This window comes from Gallus gallus, chromosome 1 (assembly GCF_016699485.2).
Source record: "Gallus gallus isolate bGalGal1 chromosome 1, bGalGal1.mat.broiler.GRCg7b, whole genome shotgun sequence".
NCBI classification, from domain to species: Eukaryota; Metazoa; Chordata; class Aves; order Galliformes; family Phasianidae; genus Gallus; species Gallus gallus.
In genome coordinates this window covers 45261594-45281610 of record NC_052532.1, presented here as the reverse complement: position 1 = coordinate 45281610, position 20017 = coordinate 45261594, and the positions used below count along the sequence as shown (strand labels likewise).

Here is a 20017-nt window from a genome sequence, read left to right as displayed (position 1 = left end):
CGTTTTCAGCAACTGCTGAGACAGTGATCTCCTTGGGCAACGGCAGAGAGAACCCAGTTCTTAGCTTAGCTGAACTTTGTAACATGAGCGAATTGTTTCTGCCAACCCCCAACACAATCTTAATCAATGTTTTTGCTACATCAGGTTTTGGGAGCAGAATGCACAACTGTTTGTGGCAGCTTTGAAGTGGTCTACATCCCACCTGCCAACTCCTGCACTTAGCAGCGATGACTCAGACCTCCCAAAGTAATGAGATTGCAAGCACTGACTTTTTTTTCTTTGCCATCTGTTTTATGAGTTGCCAGGTGACACTCTTGACAGAATTTTTTTAGCTTTTCTTTGTAATCACAAATTTTCACTATTGGAAAATATGAAAGCTGAGAATCTCAGTTTTACCATTCCATGGTTGGGAGTTTTGGGAAACTGTAAACATCAGGAAATCTGGATAAATTGATGGGAGCTGACAGGACTGCCATGGGAGCTCTCTCCAGCATCTGTGTATGTGCCTGCTGGAAGATGCACATAGTCCTCCACTGACATCAAGAGGTCAGGACCTGCTGGCCCAAGGACCTTCTTGGGCAAGAGAAGAACAAAGTTACTGTAAATGGCCTTTTTGAAGTCTGGGTTTACACTTCCCCATGAGGGCAAGACTTGTTATTGTGGTAGGACACAACACAGGAGTGAGTGACAAGTAAATGACAGTAAGGAACCACAGAGCAACAGCATGGTCCCCTTTGGAGGATTGTGCAGGATCATAGCCACTGCTTGCCCGTGTCCTTTGTATTGCCATCTGTATTTGGTGAGGAGCTGCGGAAACTTCCTCAGCTCTACTCAGTTCCTGACAAGAATTGATTATTTGGCCCCTGTGCAGCAGTACTGTAGAGAGAGATGGTCATTACCTGTTTTTGTGATGTACCATGAGAACTCTTACTCTTGGTGTAGGGAAGGTCACGGTCCAACCTAATCTATCTCTTGTGACAGTGGTGCAGTGTTAATCTGTTCTTGAAAAGAAAATAAAGTAATAACTTGAATTTACTGTCTGGTTGTTTGTGCAGGGATTTACTTGCTCTTCATCAACAACTGTGCAATGTAAGAAAAGCAGTGTTTACGAGACTGAGCTCCTTACTGCATTCAGAGCCGCTTTCCAGCTGTTTGTCAAAGTGACTGCAGCCCGCAGAAGGGCACGGGAGCAAATCCTAAAATTAGCAGTAGTGGTTTGCAGCTGTGTATTCTGACCCCCTAAGATTCTGTAGCTGGCTCCAGTAAGTAATCCAGCACAGAGGGGTTCTGGTAACCCTGGGGAATTTTTCTGCAACGGCCAAATAGAAGAATGATTGGAGAAAATGTCAAGAGAGAAATTACTCTTGTATTTTACAGAAATAAAGTGAAACGCAATTATCTTTCTAATTTTCTACCCGTTTGCATCACGTTTTATATTGATTTTTACCATCATGATTTAAGTAAATCGAGAATATATTTCTCTGATTTAAAACCTGATTATTTTATCCTAAGGAAGATTTGTACATCATCTGAATGACGCACATTTTGGAAGCTGCTTCTGTTCTGCTGAAAAGTCATTAGGCTAAGGATGAGGAATAGCATATATTAGAAACTCAGCAGCATAATTATGTGCAAGAACTCTATTATATTATTTGTTGATAAACTGCAGTCTAGATCTAGTCCTTGAAGGTCCACACAGTATTGCTGTGTTGAGTTACTTAGCCTGACTCTTTGCTGAAACCCTTTTCTGTACTGTTACGCTGTGTGGTGCGCTCCCACCCTGTGGGAAATCTAAAGGCAGCGGTCAAAAGAGCACGTCTGTGATAAAACCATTTCCTTTCAGTTTGAATTACAGTCTTACTTCCTTTTTCTGGATGGGAACAAGTGAAAGGTGTCAGCTTTGCATGCAGCACTCGAATATATTCCTTTCCATCAACCAAGCTAAGACATGGTGAAATCTACTAAAAGAGCAAACAAAAAACTCAACCAAGTGTCTGGTAGCTTAGGCATTTTGGTTGTGATGTACACATGCTCTTTGATCCATCCAGCCATGTGAAGGCCACAAGCTCTCTTCAGGGACTGGGGGAAGCTGAGAAGTGAATATTTAGAGCAAGACGTGTTGACTCTACGGAAAACTTGATTTCCCCACCCCCGATGACACTTTCGCTTTGTATCAGCTCTCTTGCTTATACGCGTGTGTGTGCTGCTCCTGCGACTCTCCATCAGCAGCCTGCGTGCTTACCACCAGCTGCCGCGTGGCTCTGGTGGAAGTGGGTAGGCTGGAAGGAAGGTTGCCAAGGACAGGACACACAAACCACATGCAACGTGCAAAGAGAGCTTGAAAGGAAGAGGCGGTCATCGAGCTCTCCTGCTTCTGTTCCACCTGAGGTTTCTGATCAGATGTGCAAGACTTAGATGGTTAGGGCAATGACAGCTTTGATGTGGAGGAAATGAGAAGATCTGAACCTATGCTGAGATTTGCCGTAGGCGTCATATTTAGTGTTATCATATTTAGTCTTGAGGAATTTCTAAGTGGTCAGTTGTATCTATTTCTCCCTGAACCCAGTATGAATCCTGCAGCATGGAGAACATGGTCTGATTTCAGAAGACAAAAAATTTCAGAGCAAAAACGGGAATCTGTCAGAACAGTGGGAGGCCTGTCAGACTGAAGAAAGCCATTTTCTTCTCAAAAACTGAGCTACCTTGAGAAAAAACAGGAACCAAACCTGCTACAGGTAACTTTGTTTTTGATGTTATAACTCACATGGGTTTTTTTTGAACGTGGCTGGCAAAATTACCTCTGTTCTCAAATCTCAGTAGAGCGTAGTCACTGGCTGCCAAGGCTGGTAAGAGTAATAGGACCTGACTTCTGGGTATTTTAAAGTATTGAAGATCTTCACATTGTTCTTTTTGGGATTTTTTTTTTTTTTTTTTTGGATATGTCAAACTGTCTTGAATGAATTAGTATTCTCCATTCCCGTATACATTGGTTATAAGACAGGTCTTTGACTTTTGTGAGCTTTAGTTAGCAAAAATCGATTTCTCTAGGTTTTATTGAAAATTAGGTACAGCTGATGACATTTGTGTAACTGTTGTTGTTTTAATGGGACAGTATTTTTTGTATTTGATTTGTTCTTGTAAAGGGCAAGCACCATCCCTGAGGCTAGTTATTTTGCTAGAGTGGTAAATGCTAGATAGATATGGTCTTCATTAAATGAAGACCTTGGGAAGGGGCTGTGAGAACTATGTGCAGGTGAAAGAATGTGCTCTCTGTCCCCATACCTGATTTCAAGAATCCTGACAATTGGCTGGTTGATGGGAACGTTTTAGCAATTTAGGTTTCACTTATGACTAGAGTAATTTATGTTGAAGTTTCCCGTGGTGATCTGAGCCAGATGGGCTCTACATGCCTCAGAGCATTCTTTCATAGGTGACATTGGGCTGCTCAGGTGTCAGGTCTGCCTCTTGCACTGGCAGCCCACAGGCAAATGGCAGGAAAGTAGCTGGAGGCTGTGAGTGAGCCCATTTATCAGCTCAAAAAGGCTGAAGGAAAGCTTAGCTCTTGGTCACCCTGCGGCAGCCATTTGTCTTTTTCTGAAGAGTGGATCAGACAGGGCTGTTTGAGGTAGGCTTGCAGCTCTCCAGAACTTTATATGTGTGTTTGCATTTCCTTTGGCAGTTCAGATAAAGGAAACTCCTTTGTGTGGGAGCTTTAACATATGGTTGGGAGTCCTACCAGCGCACTATTTGCAAAAGGCTGCTTTGCTGACTTCAGATAAGTCTCCATCCTCTCAGTGAAAATGTATCAATTTATTTCTTCCTGCATTTCCTAATCCATGGGAGGGAATTTTTACAAGATGAGCCCAAGTCACAGGCTCAAAGAATTACAGCTGAATTTTGTCGTTGGCTCATCACATGCCTATTGGTAAGCCATCTGCAAAGAAGATAATTGACTGTAATTTGAGATATCTCATCTGAAGGCCTCAATTTCCATTGCCAAGAAAATGAGACTAATGTATATGACACAGGACTATTGTGTAGAATGACTCTCTGTATCTTTCTACTGAAGAGCTCTTTGCAGGTGTAGAGCACTTGTTAATGGCTAATGAGCATTATTTAATTGCACTTTCCACCATTACAACTCCACTGTCCCAAACTAAACCAAATCAAGCTTTATTATAACCTCTACATAGAGAATATTTTTTCCAGCTATAACTGTGCTTAAGTTGCCATTTGCTCCCATCTGATCCAATCTGATCCGCTCTTGAGAGTGACTCAAGTTCAACCTCATCTGACTCAGCTGAGGAAATAGCTCATATGTTCCTAGACTTCTTCCCAAACATCTTTGATCACAGTTGCACTTTAAGTCCTCATTTTGTTTGATGGAGCGACTGTCCCATTTCATGCAGTTGAGGGATGAGGGTCTTAGTCAGTAAATAGGTGTAGGTTAAAAAAGATCACTATGTGTCACACTCAACAGGAAGCTTTTTCAGTTGGTAGGGAACAGACACAATAGATTAATTGGTTGGCTGTTGCTCACCTGTTCCAGGTATTGCAATGCTGCAGGCTGCAGAGAGCCTTTTTCTGAAGAAGGGACCAGCTTTGTCAGTTTAGGTGTACCCCAAAATGGCACAGACTTCATCTCTGCTTGTACCAAGGCATGACAAACTAGGATAACGTAGTACTTCATTTCTTCTCAGTTTCAGTAATTGGAGTCAAGTTCATTACTCATTTGCTCAGCACAAGTGTCAGAGCAGGCTGTGTGAAGTAGCATAAAAATACCAATCATTATCTCTAATTTCACTGTGATGTTTATGACTGTGTTTCTCAAAAGCAATTTCCTTTATGAGGCAATTTCATGCCTTACTACGTGCTAATGCATCTTGCTGCTACCTTCAAATGTACAATTTTAGAAGACATTTCCACAAAATTCTTTACAGTTGCTAAATTTAAAAATTCTCAATATACTCCAGTGTGAATGCTATGGGCTTTGGAAAATACAGATCTACTGTGTTTACTTCTAATTTCATTCTTGATAAATATTCAGTTAGAGCAACATATGATTGATTCAGCCTGGTGAGCTAAGAACTGCTGAACCCAGTTACTAGTTCAGCAAAAGCTCACTTTTTGAGAGGTCACAGAGGAAACACGTTATCTGAGAAACAGTTTTCAACAGTTTCTCCCATTATCTCCTCCTTGCATGTACTTAAGCACTGCTTCAGCGCTGGCTCTGCTGAAATGCCCTCTCTGACCGCGTGATTCCTGCTCTGGGTGTATGGTGTGTTCTCGCTCGTGCCCTTCCAGGTGAGCTTCTAAAGCAGGGGGCAGAGGCCTGACCCCAAGAACTCCGAAACCAGCTTTTCCAACTGTGCCCACTGGGCTTTGTACAAAGCCTTGGTTTCCATCCTCCTCCAGTCAGCTGCCAAAGCAGCTCAACCCAGGGCCCAGGTTTCCCGAAGGTGAGTTGTCTTAATTTCTGTCATGCTTTTTGTCACTTTTCTTCAGTTCAGCCTGGGCTTAAGCTAGCTGATGATTCTATCGTGGGATTTGGCACAATCAGAGACCAAACTGAGCTCTTGTGCCGGAGGCTGCTCTTGGTAGTGTCGGTGGGTGCCCGGGCTGCCCTGCATGCTTGCGCTATGCCACAGAAAGTGGTGTGCCTGCCGTGGTATTGGAATTGATCAGATGTGCCCGGAGCAAAATGTATAATTTATACAGCAGTGTGAAGTTTGTGTGAATGTGGAGACAGGAGTGGTACATGTGTGTCAGAATGGGAGGGACAAAGGAAAGGCAAAACTTCAAAACTGGTTGGCTCAGTGCAAAGCAGAGGAACTGAGGGGAGGCCTCATGGCTGCTGCAGCTCCTCACAGGGAGCGGAGGGGCAGCGCTGAGCTCTATACTCTGAACCTGTCTGTTATATTGTCTTTAGTCCTGCCTGCTGCACTTGCTAATCAAACCAGAACCAATCTGTCCACAGTTGAAAATAAACCCATACAAGCCCTCTCACCCCTTACTTAAACATCTCTTTAAAATGTGACTACCTTGAGTTTCTGGCTGGAAGGATGATGTGCTGGCTTCCTGCCGGTGGACCTGCAGCACCGTTTGGCCTTGCCAGACAGGAGCTGCGTTATGTCACCCTGATGAACAAATGGACTGCTGTATCAATAAGCTACTGCTTATCGTGATGTCAGTCTGCACAGTGCCGTTGATTTGGCAGACTTTTCAGAAAAAGAATTATAACCTCTTTCCTCTTGATCACTTTATTAAATCCAGATTGATCTTTCATCCAAAATGTCAAGGAATCTGCCAGCAGCTTAGCTATTAATGAGAATAATGACCTGCTGCAAAACAAACAGCCATGAATTAGAAGTGCAGGTCATGCCTGCATTGGCTGACAAGGTCAAGGGAACTTTACTTCAGCTGTTATTAATTCTCGTATTTGACACTGACATAGATACCAGGGAGTGTAGGTCCCTGTTAATTGCAATTGAACTTGTGCTCCTATCTGAGTGCCACTGAGACCTCAGCTTGCAAATAGGGATAGCTTATGGGAAGGCTGTCTTAGTGACCCTGGCCCCGAGCATTTCACTCAGCTCTGTTTCAGAGATTCCTGCCACTGCGGAGGGGATTGCTTGGCAAATCATACAGCTGTCATGTATCTTCCTAAATTGTATCTGGATGCACTGGAAGGGACCCCGACTGACACCAAGGTGTGTGAGCACACATGAGTGAGAGGGCATCTCCCTTGCCTGATGCTGAGCTGGCTCTGCCAGGAGGGAGGATGGCCTCAGAAAGGGGCAGATGGCTGGAGCAGAGAATTCTTCTAAGCTGAGCTATCACTACTAACCAGCCAAAGCCTTAATGCCTAATGAATTAAAGACATACTTTGTGATGGCTTTGTATTTGTGAATCTCTACAAATCCAGCCCTTAAATTCCTAAGATATTGTGATGATAGGATTGAAGCTCCTAACTCTCTTAGGCTCATGCAGTGTTGTATCTAAAAGGCTGTAATTCCATGCACACAGCTCTGACACAATCTGTCGAAAAAGGAGTGCATGCTCCAAGCGCATGGGCTGTTTATGATTCACAGCTATAATTAAATTATTTTGAAGGTTAAATGCTTATATTTTTGAACAAACATGGAAGTGAAACTGTGTTAAAGGTTAATGTTCTACTTTTCTCTCATAAGAACGAAGGCCATGCTGATAAGATTTTATCTGCCTAAATGACAAGAATCATCCCAATTACAGTACTAGAGAATGCGGGTGAAAGCACAGGTCCTTGCAGCAAGGAATTTGTTTCATTTTTCTTTGCATAGTCTGAGCTTGCTTCTCCATTGAATTGGTCGTGCTTTGCAGATGCCCACTGTGGGAACAGATATATTTTGTACCCTAATGCACAGAGATTCCCACCCAATTGGGATTATCCACTGTGTGGTGTTTAAGTGGTGTTTGTGTTTCATTTGTCAGCTCATAGCTCTTCTTATGCGCATACACATGACATAAGACATGCCAAAGGGAATATCTGCATTTGGACCAGAATGATTAACTAATATGAAAGACAGAGATATCAGCATCATTTGTATTCTGTATATGTGCACATGTTAACTAATTTTGTTTTCAGAATAGATACATCATGGCTCTCTGGCTCTGAAATAATTACAAGCCTCAGCTATAGCTGAGGTGTTAGTCACAGTGATTTAGCTCTGCTGGTAATGTCGTGAACATACAGAATATTAACATGGTGTGGGGCAGTTATAGCTGAAGTTGAAGTTGAGTCTTATCTGTGCTGAGTGTCTGCCCTTCCAAATAGCAGCACTCATCTGTCTGGCAGTACTGGCACCTATCTACTCATGTAAAGCCAGGCAGCCCTGTTACAATTGGATCCTTATTTTCAGTGAAAACCACTTTTTAAAAGTGGCCTTCTAAAACAAGACAGCTGTATTCTCTAGTTTTCAAGCTCTTCTGTTCCAGCTATCATGCCCATCCTCACATGCCATGGTGCCTTTGCACTCTCAACACGTTTCAGTTCTGTGCTTAACGATAAGACCAAAATGTGCCACAAGCATTTTACTTTACAACTCCGACTATGCACTTCTACTGCTATTTTGGTTTCTTCAGCTTTTCACAACACAGCTAGCACTCACAGCTTCTTTTATTTTTCCTGTGACATTTGCAGATAGCAAGTGTATCTGGAAATGACAGCGCTGGTAGCAAAGATAGGAATTCAGATAAGCTTAAGGATTGCATTCAGAAACCTTTGTGATTGACTTATTCATAGCTATTCTTCCCTCAGCAAGCTCTATAGTCACCACTACAGACTGGGACTACCTATTTTTAAGAGAAAGGAAAAAGAAAAGAAACTTCACCGACGATAAGAAAGTTCCTCATTTTCAGAGGTTGCTCACCACTTCTGTATGGCACCCCACACCTTGAAGTGTGCGTCCTCTTAGAAAGAGACAGAGTGCCGTTCCCCCTCTTAGACAAAGCAGCAAAGGAAGGCACAGCGGCAGCTGCACACTTGGTGTTCTGAGCTGTGGCTTGAAGCTACCCAACCCTCCAATTCCTCATTGAGCAGAGCGGCAGCTAGCTTCAGCTTTAGGGTTTCTGCCACCCTGCTGGCATGTCCTTGGCTGCCAGTGGGAGCAGATACTATCTGATCACAACGAGTAGAAAGAGAGGCTTTTTTTTTTTGTTCTCTAGCAAAAGAGAAGTTTTATTTTTACCCTTCTTTCCACTTAACTTTTCAAAGATTTTCCACATTTGGGTAAGGAGCAATTTACTGAATTTGACAGTAGATGTTCAATTGTAGCCCATAGCTGGAGAGCTGATGATGTTGCATCTTCAGTGAGTTACATGGGAACAGCAGCGTTTATCAGAGTAGAGTGTCAGGGCAGCGTGTTTCCCTGTGCTCCTTGTTGTAATTAAGGAAGAGAAGAATACCTGTAGGTGGCAATAGCACAGTAGCTGTGGTGCAGGTGGGTACTGATGGTATGCAGGGAGCAGAAGCACACCTGTACAGTTTTATGAGGTGGCCAAGGGCAAAGTTGTGATAGGAGCACAAGCAGTGACGCTGCCAAGGGTCAGCAATGAGTGGACTGGTGGTTTCACATGGGTTGTTCAGTGCCTGTTGGAATACACTCCTTGAACAGCAACACATCTAAAGCATCAGAAGTTAATAATTCACTTGATCGTTGCACGATGATGCCTTGGATGTATTGCGGTATTGGTTAAAGGCCAACAGTACAGAAGTACTGCAAACAATTGCACAGATGCAAAGTAACTCAGAGTTCTTAGTTTGCAGCCTGTATCAGTATCCCTTCTGCATTGTGATCAGTACTTGATAGGTTATTTAAATGCCTACTAAAATTTACTTTGGCACAAATATTGTGCATTAAATGAGGCAATGTTATCTGAACAGAAAAATCAAAGCCCCCTTTATGATCCAGCATCTATGGTGGTGTATTCCTTAAATTCCACAATGCGAGGAAGCAACATACAGCTCGGAGTGCCAGCTGCCCCTGGAACAGCCATTCATCCAGAGTATTATTTTCTGGGGGAGTCTGATGTGTGCATTCCAAGTACTTTGCTGGCTGACAGGAGTTCAGAACAAAGATTTTTTTTTTTTTTCCTGCAGAAATGTAATCATTACCTTTAGCTGTAAAAGCCCATAGCTCAGGGAAACACGTCAATGCTTACATCCCTGTAATTGCACTATCATTTTAACTGGCATTTTAATTAAGGCTCTTCAGCTAATCAGCTCAAAACCTGGGACTATTTGTTGCACACCTGAATTAACAGACTAAAACGAACAAGGTGAAGTAAGCTCGGTGTAAAATGTTGGAGAGTTATCTGAAATTATTTGAAGTTCTTTGAAAGACATGCAAGTGCCATAGTAACGTGAAGTTGAAGCCCCAACGAGCGCAGCTGTTGTGGCTCCAGGAGCAGCAGGTGGGGCAAGGACTTCTGCAGCACTGCTTTGTCAGCAGTGGTAGTTCTCCTGGTAGCCGAAACTCAGAATTCCACATCTGTTGATGTTGTTGCCCACACACTTGTAGAGAAGCCTGTGATGGCAGTTTCACACACAGCTGTGATTTATCGCTGTGATTCACTGTACCTGACTGGACTTGTTATCCTCTCAGCAGAAGGTTAGCGTGTTGTTCTCATTCGAGTATTTTATTGCTCCTTTTCATTTCCTTTTGCTCTGAAGCTTCAGATAGTTCAGGCCTTTAAGGAAACTTTCATGCTGGTAGAATTCATTGGTGAAATATCAGAGAAGTTATATTTAAGACTAAGCTTGGAACTGGTATACTTAGATCTTGTATTTCATTATTGATTCAAAGTTGTTTGAACTATGTAGTAACATATGCCTCCTTTCTTTACAGCCTTAAAGCTTGCAAAAGAACAACATTACAGCCTCTAAAGGTTAAGAAAAATAAGCAGCCAACACAGATTAGAGTTTTATAACAGTAGTGGGGGCGGAAATGAGGTTAAAAATCTTTCTGTGAACCAGATATCAGACACAGGTTTCCATTGTCAGGACTGGGAACTCAATGAAAGCATGATGACCTCAGCTGAACTTAATTATCTCGTTGTATAATGATCATAACAAGAAAGGGAGAGGCTCAGAAATACTGCCTTTGCTGTTCTTGTATAAGTGCTGGGCAGGGAAGCACTGGCTAACAGGGAAGTTGAAGGTTTTATTTTGTGTGTATGCTTCAAATCTCTGTGTGTGTTTTCTTTTTTAATAAGGTATTTTAAAAAGGTTGTGAAAAAGCTTAAGACTTGACTGCATAGGTTAATTAGCTTCTGAGGAACACAGGGGCCACCCAGCCCGTGGTGATTGTGCTAGACAATATAGATCAATGGTTTACAGCCAGTAGTAATGTTCTAAAAATACTGCAGTTTCTCAGTTTTACAACATGGGCAGATCCCATGTGTATGCTCCTGGATTTGTGGGTGACATCATGCCATTTATGTTTCCTGTGGTGCTATTCCTGGGTTGGTTGCTGCCCTGTGCTGCAGCAGCCTTCAGAGCAGAGGTTGGTGCTGGGCCACAGTGGGCACGGTGCTGTTGGACAGCCAGCTTGCTCGCTCTGACCCTGCTCCAGCTTAACAGAGGGGTGGAGTGTGGCCTGTGGTCTGTGATATCTGTCAGAGGGCATGGCACAGGCCTCTGGGCTTCTTCCCATGGCAGGGCTAATCTGACCTTAGACCCTCAGCACCTTCTCCTGTACCCCACCTGGCACCTTCTCAAACTGTTTTCAGTATCTGATGGACACCATGGCCTGGAGTAGTGTTCCTATGGCCATCGTGGGATGTGGAGAGCCTGCTGATGGTGGTGCCTTCTTCAATGAGAAGTGTGTTTACAGCAACAGCAGAGGAAACAAATATCAATAGTAATGGTTTTATGGTTCACGGTTTCATTAACGTCTTCAGCTTTCAACTGAGCTGAGACTTCTGTGAGGTAAACGACCCATTGCAGGCTACACAGACATTTCAGGTTACATAAAAATTTTAAGGCATCCTTAAGTGTCTGTGCATGCTCCTGGGGATTGTAAGGTTACTGCAGATTTGTTTCTTTTGCTGTGTGTTTTATTTTGACCCTTGGGATGAATGCATGGAGGCAGAGGTAGCAGCTGGTTCGACAGGCTGTCTGTGGAGCAGGAAGGCTTTGTCCATGTGTTAGGTACCTTCCATCCTTGTTCCACCTTGAGCACGTCAGACAACAAATGCCACCAGCTCTCCTGGCTTCTGTCATCTCCTCACTTGGCATTCTTCTCTGCTTCATGGAGGCCTCCAAAGCAAACTTCAGCTGCTTGCCCCGTTCCCCTGCCCTCACCCCAGGAACCGGCCGTGTGGCAGACAAGGCAGGGCAGGACATGCCTGCATGTCTACTCCCCAAGGACGTGGTGAGTGATGGCTGTTGAGGCAGTGAGAGGCCAGTGTGCTACTCTGGTGCCAGGAGGCCGGGGATGATGAAAAGAGTGCTTGTGACCTTGGCCTGCCACAGGAAAACTCTGTTCTTAATGAGGCTTGAAGGTAGAACACCTGCATTGCATGACGTTGACGCCTTTCTTAGGCTTTCAGTTACCAACATATGTCAAGTCTTGTCTTTAAACGTATATAAGCAGGTTGTTTATGTTGAATTCTTTCACTCCAGGGCAGATTTAAAAGTTGGTACCACTGCATTACAACGTGCTGATAGAGTCAGTGGGTTGTCTCAGGCAAGCTATCGTGTGTCTCGCAGCATCACCTACGCAGTAGATTGCTGGCTGTTGCTGCCATGCTTAATGCTAGCTATAACTTTCTTGGTGCCCACCTGCTTTTAGCTTCCCTTGAAAAGTGGCTGCTGCCACAAAATAACCCAATTTCTGTTATTATTATAACATTTAAATGACATAGCATGGTCAAAACAAACCATCTGCGCTGACAAGAATTTTCCACCTGAACACAGTTGAGGCTTCAGCCTTCAGCAGCAGAGGAGACCCAGCAAACAGCATCTATCTGTCTCCCTTATGATTTATTTCAAATTCATCTGAGGCATCTATCCACTGTCTCCCATCTTTCAGAGAGGATGACAGAAATGAGATTACTTGGAAACTGTCTGAGGGCTGAAATTCATTCTGCGCTGGCACGGAGCACAGAACCCAGTGGGAGAGAGCCACAGAGGGCTTCTGTTCTTGGAACACTGTCATCTATATACTGCTTGTATATCTTTATCTGTGCTGTATTAAAGCACAACGGATATAAACAGCTTACGTATACATGCATGTATAAATTAAAAATACCCCTCAGGCTGGTATATGGGGGGGTCCTGTATGTGTCAGGTCTTTCAAGCAAGACACAAGATCCAAGGATGCAGAAAGATCATGGTTGAATATTAATCAAGGGTTGCAGCAGGGGGGCTTTCAGGCTCCCTAAGCAGCAATGTCAGTGCTGGGGCCATGTCTGAAAGTTGACGCTGTGGTTTTTTCCCTGTTTCGGCTTGGGTTGGTGCCTTACCTCAGCCCTCAGCAGCTCTTTTTTAAGGAAAGACAGATTAGTGATGAAGTAAAAAGACCAAACGGATTATCCAGTGATGATTAAGTTTTGTCAAGTGGTTTGTGTGCTATAGCCCTTAGTAATTCAGCAAGAAATTGGTTTGCCTTTGAAATAGCATCACAGAAGAGGCATTGGCCGTCAATTAAATCAACAGCTTGTATGTACACATTTTGGACGCCTGCAAAACAGAGGGATTTCATTCTCTCTCTCAGGTGCCTCATGATCTAATGTGGTTGGCATATTCTTCAAAGTACTTGCATAAATATGTCAGTATCTTTGCAAAATGCTGCGAAATGTGAGTGCAAAGAATTAGCCCTGAGCACCCATTGCCACTGATGTCCCACCTACAGGCAGTGGCTGCATCAGGGGCTGGTGCTGAGCAGTGCAGGCAGTGTGATCCACAAAGTCTAACAGAACTGTGACTTCTCACGTGCAGGACTCCCTGCAGATCTGAGCAGCAACACCAGTCTGCTGATCAAATCCCTGACAGTCAAAATCACTTTAATTACTATCATTAGATTGGTATCAGGAGGAAAACGTGCATCTGGATACCTAGGGTATATTTCTGAAATTTCTCATGAGCAACAAACTGCTGCCGCATGTATGGCCTTCAGGTAGCTCTTCTGCACTCGTTCAATTAAACCCTAGTAAATGGAATCAGGAAAAGCCAGCTAAGAGATATGATGGATTTCTTCCCTCCTCCTGAGAGACTGCCTGCCAGCTTGCAGCCCACCTATTAGTAAGAAAACACTGCAGCTGCTCAGTGCTAGAACTGTGAGTTTTCATAGAGCATCTCGCACTTGTGATTTGGGAAACAATACTCTCATCCTACAATTTATTGCATATTCTGTCTTTTGATTTGTATATTTATCTCCAAATATATGTATTTCTGCATATTTTGCTTGAGATGCATAGATTTGCACAATTAAGTGTGACTGGAGACTCTGTCCAACAATTAAAGGTAGCCACGCATCACAGAACTTGTGGTGAAAGGACTTGCTTTCCAGTTTAATAGTGGAGAAATGCAAGGTTTGACTGTGTGCCCCCAGCAGGGCTGTAGTCAGCCTCAGACCCTGACACTGCATCTTATTTGAATGGTTCTGCAGACCATGAGGAATTTGTTCCAATTGCAGCGCTGATTTTTTTCCCTACTTTAATGGTTCTCTACAATTTACTGAACTGAAAGCCATCATCAAAAACAGAAGAGATTTGAGGGGATCCTGAGCTGCTGGGAATTGGTAATGGTCTCAGAAGTCAACAGCTTTGTCCCAATTACGAAAAAATCAGACCAGAAACCCCTACAATCAACACATACTCTGCAGAAAAAGCCTGCTTATTCTTTGGGGTCTCTTTGAGACTGCTGCGTTGCTCCTCAAATTGCTCACTTTCTTCCCCCTGCCCTGTTTGGTTACTTACTCTTCAAGTAATACAGCGACCGCTTGAGAAGAGCTCAGGCTTATGGCAGACTGATAGGAAGATGTGACTGGTGTGTTCCCCTGCACTCTGCCCTGTGCCACAGCCAAACTGCTTGCTCTGCCTAAAAAAATGCTGGAAGCTTTGGAGAGGCATAAAGAAGTGATGTGCATTTTTTAGTGCGTATGCCTGCAGAATGGCTAATGAGCAAAGAAACGATAGCTTGAGCAACGCATTTTTAACTTCTAACAGCTTTCTGTCTGCTAATTGATCTTATTTCTGCAATTACAGTGTGATATAAAGACCTGGCAGCAGGTGTTCATGTGCTAATTCAGAAGCTGTGTCCTTAACACCGAAAACCCAGGGTAGAGGGAGATGCTGATGTGCATGTTGTTACCTGCACACTCTTGCTGCATGTGTAGGTGCGTGCAGATCCAGTGGTCCAGAAGGAAAAAAGAAAGAGGGCTGCAGAAAGAAGTTTTGGCATAAGGGGTGTGAAGTTAAAGCAGGGTTTGTCACAGTGCAGGCGAGGTGCCGAAAGCTCTGTGCATGCAACCTGATGTTTTAGGGTCTGTGATCTCTTCTGGTTTAAAGTCGCTTGCATGATTTTGATAGATGGGTTGAAGAGTCTTGCTGAGAGCCATTACTTAGCAGTTGTTTGTTTTTATTCTCCTCCTTAGAAGAGGATTCACTTAAAAGTGTTCACTTTAAAATGCTTAGGGATATTGTTTAACTTCTGAATGTTTGCTCTGCTTCCTGTCTGCATTCACTACACAGGAATGCAGGATATCTCTGCTGGTTTCGTTGAGCTCATCTACTTCTTTTCTGCATCAGTGAAGCTGAATTGTGTACAGATGTGCACTTATCTCTTGCTACTGGATGCCTTAGAAAAATAAATACAGTATGGTTTGAGGGACTGACCGGGCAAAGTCCAGATAATGAGAGGAAATTTCCATACTGGCAGCACGAGGAAAATTTAGATAGATTTAGTGAAGCATCCCCCAAAGATGACACATTCTTAGAGAACATGGGGGCATAGTTTTCCTGCTGGGTCAGTTATTTTGGCTATGTATAAATGTTTTTCCCTTCCTAGCAGATCAGATAATTGTTTGAACTATTACCTCAGACGCTTTATTTCCACAGATGTTCTAATGCCACATTTGCATTTTCCTCGGTCCTTCAGGCAGCCCTATTAGTTTTCATCTCTCCCTCATCATAATTTCAGCAGCTGGCATTGCAGCCCCCAAGAGCTGACTTTTCCAGATATAATTGCTGATCTCAAGTTCACCAGAAGAGTCACTCCGATGCTTCCTGCTAGGTTTTTGCTTGGGTGAAGCTCATTTTCTTTCCAAGGCTGTAATGAAACCGCACTACTTTTGAAGTTCTCTTAGGAAAGGGGAAAACAGTTTTGACGTGCCTGTGCTCCTACGGCTGTCCGTACATAGACGTTAGCTGGCTTACCACTTGTCTGTATCCTCATTCCTTACTTTTCACAAGGATAATTAACCTCCGTAAAGATCTGCAGATCTGCATAAAGATCAGTTTGCTTGTTGATGTTAAGAACCTGGGTACAAATGTACCCAACGTGCTGTGACACAACAAAACCCATGGCAACTAAGAACGTGAATTGCTGATCAAAGTCCTCACTCCTGCCTTCTGCAGGACCTTGCTGCCTCCCTGACCACAGCCAAATCAGGCCTGCTGCATGAGGAGCTGTGTAAAACAAATCCCTCTCTCTGTTGCTATCCAATAATGTATTTTCTTTTAACAGAGGCAGTTGTCACCTGTATCAGCTCCCTGACCAGCTCAACATTGCTGCATCTAAATTACAGCCCAACCTCAAGAGTAGAATATTTGACCAAACACGAGCATTAGATGTGTACCTCTCTGCCACGATAATGCATATGGATGTAGCATTACAGGGTACCAACTCGATCAGTTCTGCATGCTAATTCTGAAGCAGGCGCACCCCACCAGTCGTTGTTTTGTGTTGCAGCTTAGGAGCGTGACATAAACACGCCCCCGCCTGTGTTATTGCTTGAGGGCAGCCTGCATGGGTTGCTTCGAGGTCCATAACCATAACGGGCTGTTCGTGTTTATGGCCCCAGTGCCATCCTGTGCCTGCGGCTTCAGGGCCACTGACGTCATGCTGCTGGGAGCACCCACTTGCAGCTCTTCTGGCCCTGCGCAGTCCGCCTTTATCTGCATGGGGTGGCAGATATAGGGTGAGCCCGCTGGCAGCCGTCCCTTACTGCTCTCCGTGCAGCTCCCGTGGCACTGCAGGTATGTTCCCCACAGTTACTTTACTTCATAGCTAAAGCGGAAGGGTTCCCTTCAGCTTAAGCAAATCCTCAAACCATACCTAGAGTTTTAACGGCATGGAACAGAACTGCTGGAAATGGTAGGTTTTGTTAATGAGAACTTGTGATAACCACGTAAAATGGAGCTTTTTTTTTTCTCTTAAAAAAAAACCAAACCCGCTCTCTTAGTGAAGAGTACCTTTTCTGTTAAGTTTTCAAATGGTGAGAAGCTTGTGATGCATTTTTTCCAAAGGCAGAAAACACGAGGAAATACTTTGTGTAGGAAAAAACCAACCTTCCGTGGGAAGAAATGCATGACTGTGGTGAGTGTTGGTGAAGATTGCGCTCCTCTGTTTTGCAGTTGTACCACACCTGTTTATCCGAGGTGCTGAACGTCGTTGGATCTGCTGAGTGTCAGAGCAGTGGTGAGGTGTGTGCTTTCCCTTCCTATCACAACCTGTGCAGCACTGGCTGCTGCTGGTCGGTTTGTATGCATTTGTGCAGCATGCCTTCTCCTCAGCTAAAGCTGCTGGCCAACAAGCTGCCTTACCTCGTCATGACTTTCATGTGTCTGCTCACTACAAGGCTGAATCCCTTATGACGTACGCCACGTTGCTCTTAGTGATTTTATGCTGCTATTAGGGTTTATATATTGCTTTAATGCTTTTTAATATGACTCCTGATTGCAAACGTTTCAAAGCCTACGTGTCGTAATTAATCTTTATTAGCTGAATTGGAAAGTTGGGGTACTCAATTGCTCCGCTTATAATACTTCAAATAAAATTGTTTATAAGGTTGTGCGTGCGTGTGAAACACACAAACAGGAATTCAAGGGAACGTTGTAAAAGAACAGTTTCGCTATTAAGCCTGTAATTATTACAGTTTTCTTCTCTGTTTTGATTAGTGAGATTCCTGTTGATCATGGCAGGCCTTTATAGCGGGCTCATAAAATCTATCTGACATCTATAAAATTGTTGGCCTGAGGTGGTTACAAAAAAGAAGTGGGAGCTGCTTGTAGCTCGAGCAGAGGCAACTCCCTGCCACTGTTCTGGATCAGACCGACCTCAGCACTTCTGCTATACTCACTTTTTTAAGGCAGGAGGAGGCAGCCTCATCTTGAGGCTGGCCGGTGTGGGGCGGGGCTGCAGCTCCACACGCCCCAGGAGGGCAGAGAGTGCTGAGGGCATCCTCTGCAGAGCCCTTCAGTGGTGCCAGACTGCTCAGCACTCAGGCTGCCCGTGCTGCTGCTGCCTTAGAACACTCTCACTGTCACGAGCGTGCTTTATCAACATGGCTCTATCGGATAAGGAGGTAAAGAAAAAGAAGGCCCACGCTTCGTGGATTTAACTTGAGTAAGGAAAGCTGAGTTACAATTATAATGGGAAAAAAAGTATCTTAGTTTTGTTCCAGAAAATCATATTCCTATATGGCAGTACGGAAATTCTTATTGGTCAGTGTTGCATCTCCACCGTTCCACTTTCTAGTGATTTAGTGCTGTAACATTTTCCTTTCATGGGACTTAAAGGAGAAACTCCCCTGAAAGGCTGGAGTGTCTTTGGGACACAAAGATGATGGTGGGCCTTGGGCATCTGCCGTATGAGGAAAGACTGAGTAACCTGGGTCTGTTCAGCCTGAGGAAAAGAAGACTGAGGGGGTATCTGATAAATGTTTATCAATATCTAAAGGGGGGTGGGAAGCAAATGGATGAGGCCAGGCACTTCTCAGTAGTGTGTAGTGATAGAACAATGAGTAATGGCCTAAAACTTGTACATAGGAAGTTCTGTACTAACATGTGGAAGAGTTTCTTTACAGTAAGGGTGACAGAGCACTGGAACAGGCTGCCCAGAGAGGCTGTGCAGTCTCCTTCTATGGAGATATTCAAGACCCGTCTGGACGCCTACCTGTGTGATCTATTGTAGGGTACCTGCTTTAGCAGGGGGTTAGGCTCAAGGATCTCTTGAGGTCCCCTCCAACCCCAGCCATTCTGTGACTCTGTGATTGTAACTCATGTTGCTACAGTTTCCAAAGTAATTGTAAAATATACTACTGCTCATATATTCCTGCTAAAACTCAGCTCCGGGGGATGAAAAAAAACAACCATAAAACTGTGTGATATCTCATACATTTTATTGCTTGTAGAAGAACAAAGTAGAAGACTTAAATCTCTGACTTATCAGACTTCACTGAATCACAGAACTGCAGGGGTTGGAAGGGACCTCAAAGCTTATCTAGTTCCACACCCCCGCCATGAGCAGGGCTGCCAATTTCACAATGGATAATAGCTTATGGATTTTTGGTTTTCAAAAGGTCCATAAGGGTATGAGTATATGTTAAAAATTCAGTTTTATTTTTTTCTGCTTAAAATATAATATTTCACATACTGTTCTTCAGCATCTGCCAGATGAGATTTAAGAACAGAAATCTCGCTGTATCTTAATCTAAATAATTGTTCCAGTAGTCAAAATTATATCACTCTGATCCAGGAAGGTATATAAGCGTGCAGGTCTTGCAATTTGATCTCGTTAAGAATGAATACTTACATGCAAGAAGTTATGAAGATCTACAGCTATCTTTGGAACACTGGTAGCAAGTGATTTTGCTGTGAAATATGCAGAAATATGTGATAAAAGCTTCGCATAACGAAGCAACTGCAAAACTTTAGATAGCAGATCTGAGTTTTATCCATAAGAAGCATTGTACAATGAAAGTAAAATGGATTTAATACCTGTCTGCAATACAGCTGAGGAGCAATTACAGCAAATACTTTATTTTATGGAAACTATTCAGTATAACTGTGTAGTAGTATGTAGTAATAGCCCAGAACCCATTCCTTGATAAATTACTGTATTCAGGTGAGTGAAGGGAGAGTGCTGATCCATACCTACGAATGATGAGTCGTAACAATTTACTTAGCCTAATGCATACCGTCTGTGTTGTGCTGTAGGGCTTTTGTGTGTCTGTGTGGTTGGTTGTTATTTTGTTATTCGCTGCCTTTAGGACATTTGTTGTGAAAATCAGGCACTTGGAAAATGTATGCCAATTAAACAGAATGACATTTTGGCTTTCTGCTTAGTTGAGGCTATTTCAAGTCCCTGTCACCCAAATTGGAGCTAAATGTCATATGTTTAGATCTGGCACATGGAGAAATAAACTGGAAGGAGCTTTCTGTTTTCATTACACTGATTTTAAATGGGCTCTTAATCTTATTCATCTAACGGCTTGTCTTAATGCTCGATAACGCACCAGACAACGTGCTTAAC

The 20017-nt window shown here is 43.5% G+C and overlaps 1 protein-coding gene across 6 annotated transcripts in view; it reads left to right on the top strand.

Moving 5' to 3' along the window:
* TMCC3 (transmembrane and coiled-coil domain family 3) overlaps nucleotides 1–20017 on the top strand; it is a 126525-nt gene that overhangs the window by 56825 nt on the left and 49683 nt on the right. Inside the window, exons 1-2 of one of the 6 annotated variants that reach the window (XM_015284046.4) lie at nucleotides 16681–16740; nucleotides 17119–17187. The exons of 1 other annotated variant lie outside the window; for it this stretch is intronic. Coding sequence is in view for 3 of the 5 variants with exons in the window: in XM_004937630.5 (XP_004937687.1) it covers nucleotides 18048–18068 (21 nt within the window). In the remaining 2 variants the exon portion in view is untranslated. Of the gene's footprint in view, nucleotides 1–16680; nucleotides 16859–17010; nucleotides 17081–17118; nucleotides 17188–17954; nucleotides 18069–20017 lie in introns of those variants that run through there. 4 more of the 6 variants (XM_046908963.1, XM_015284049.4, XM_040671946.2 and 1 more) reach the window with 4 other exon arrangements.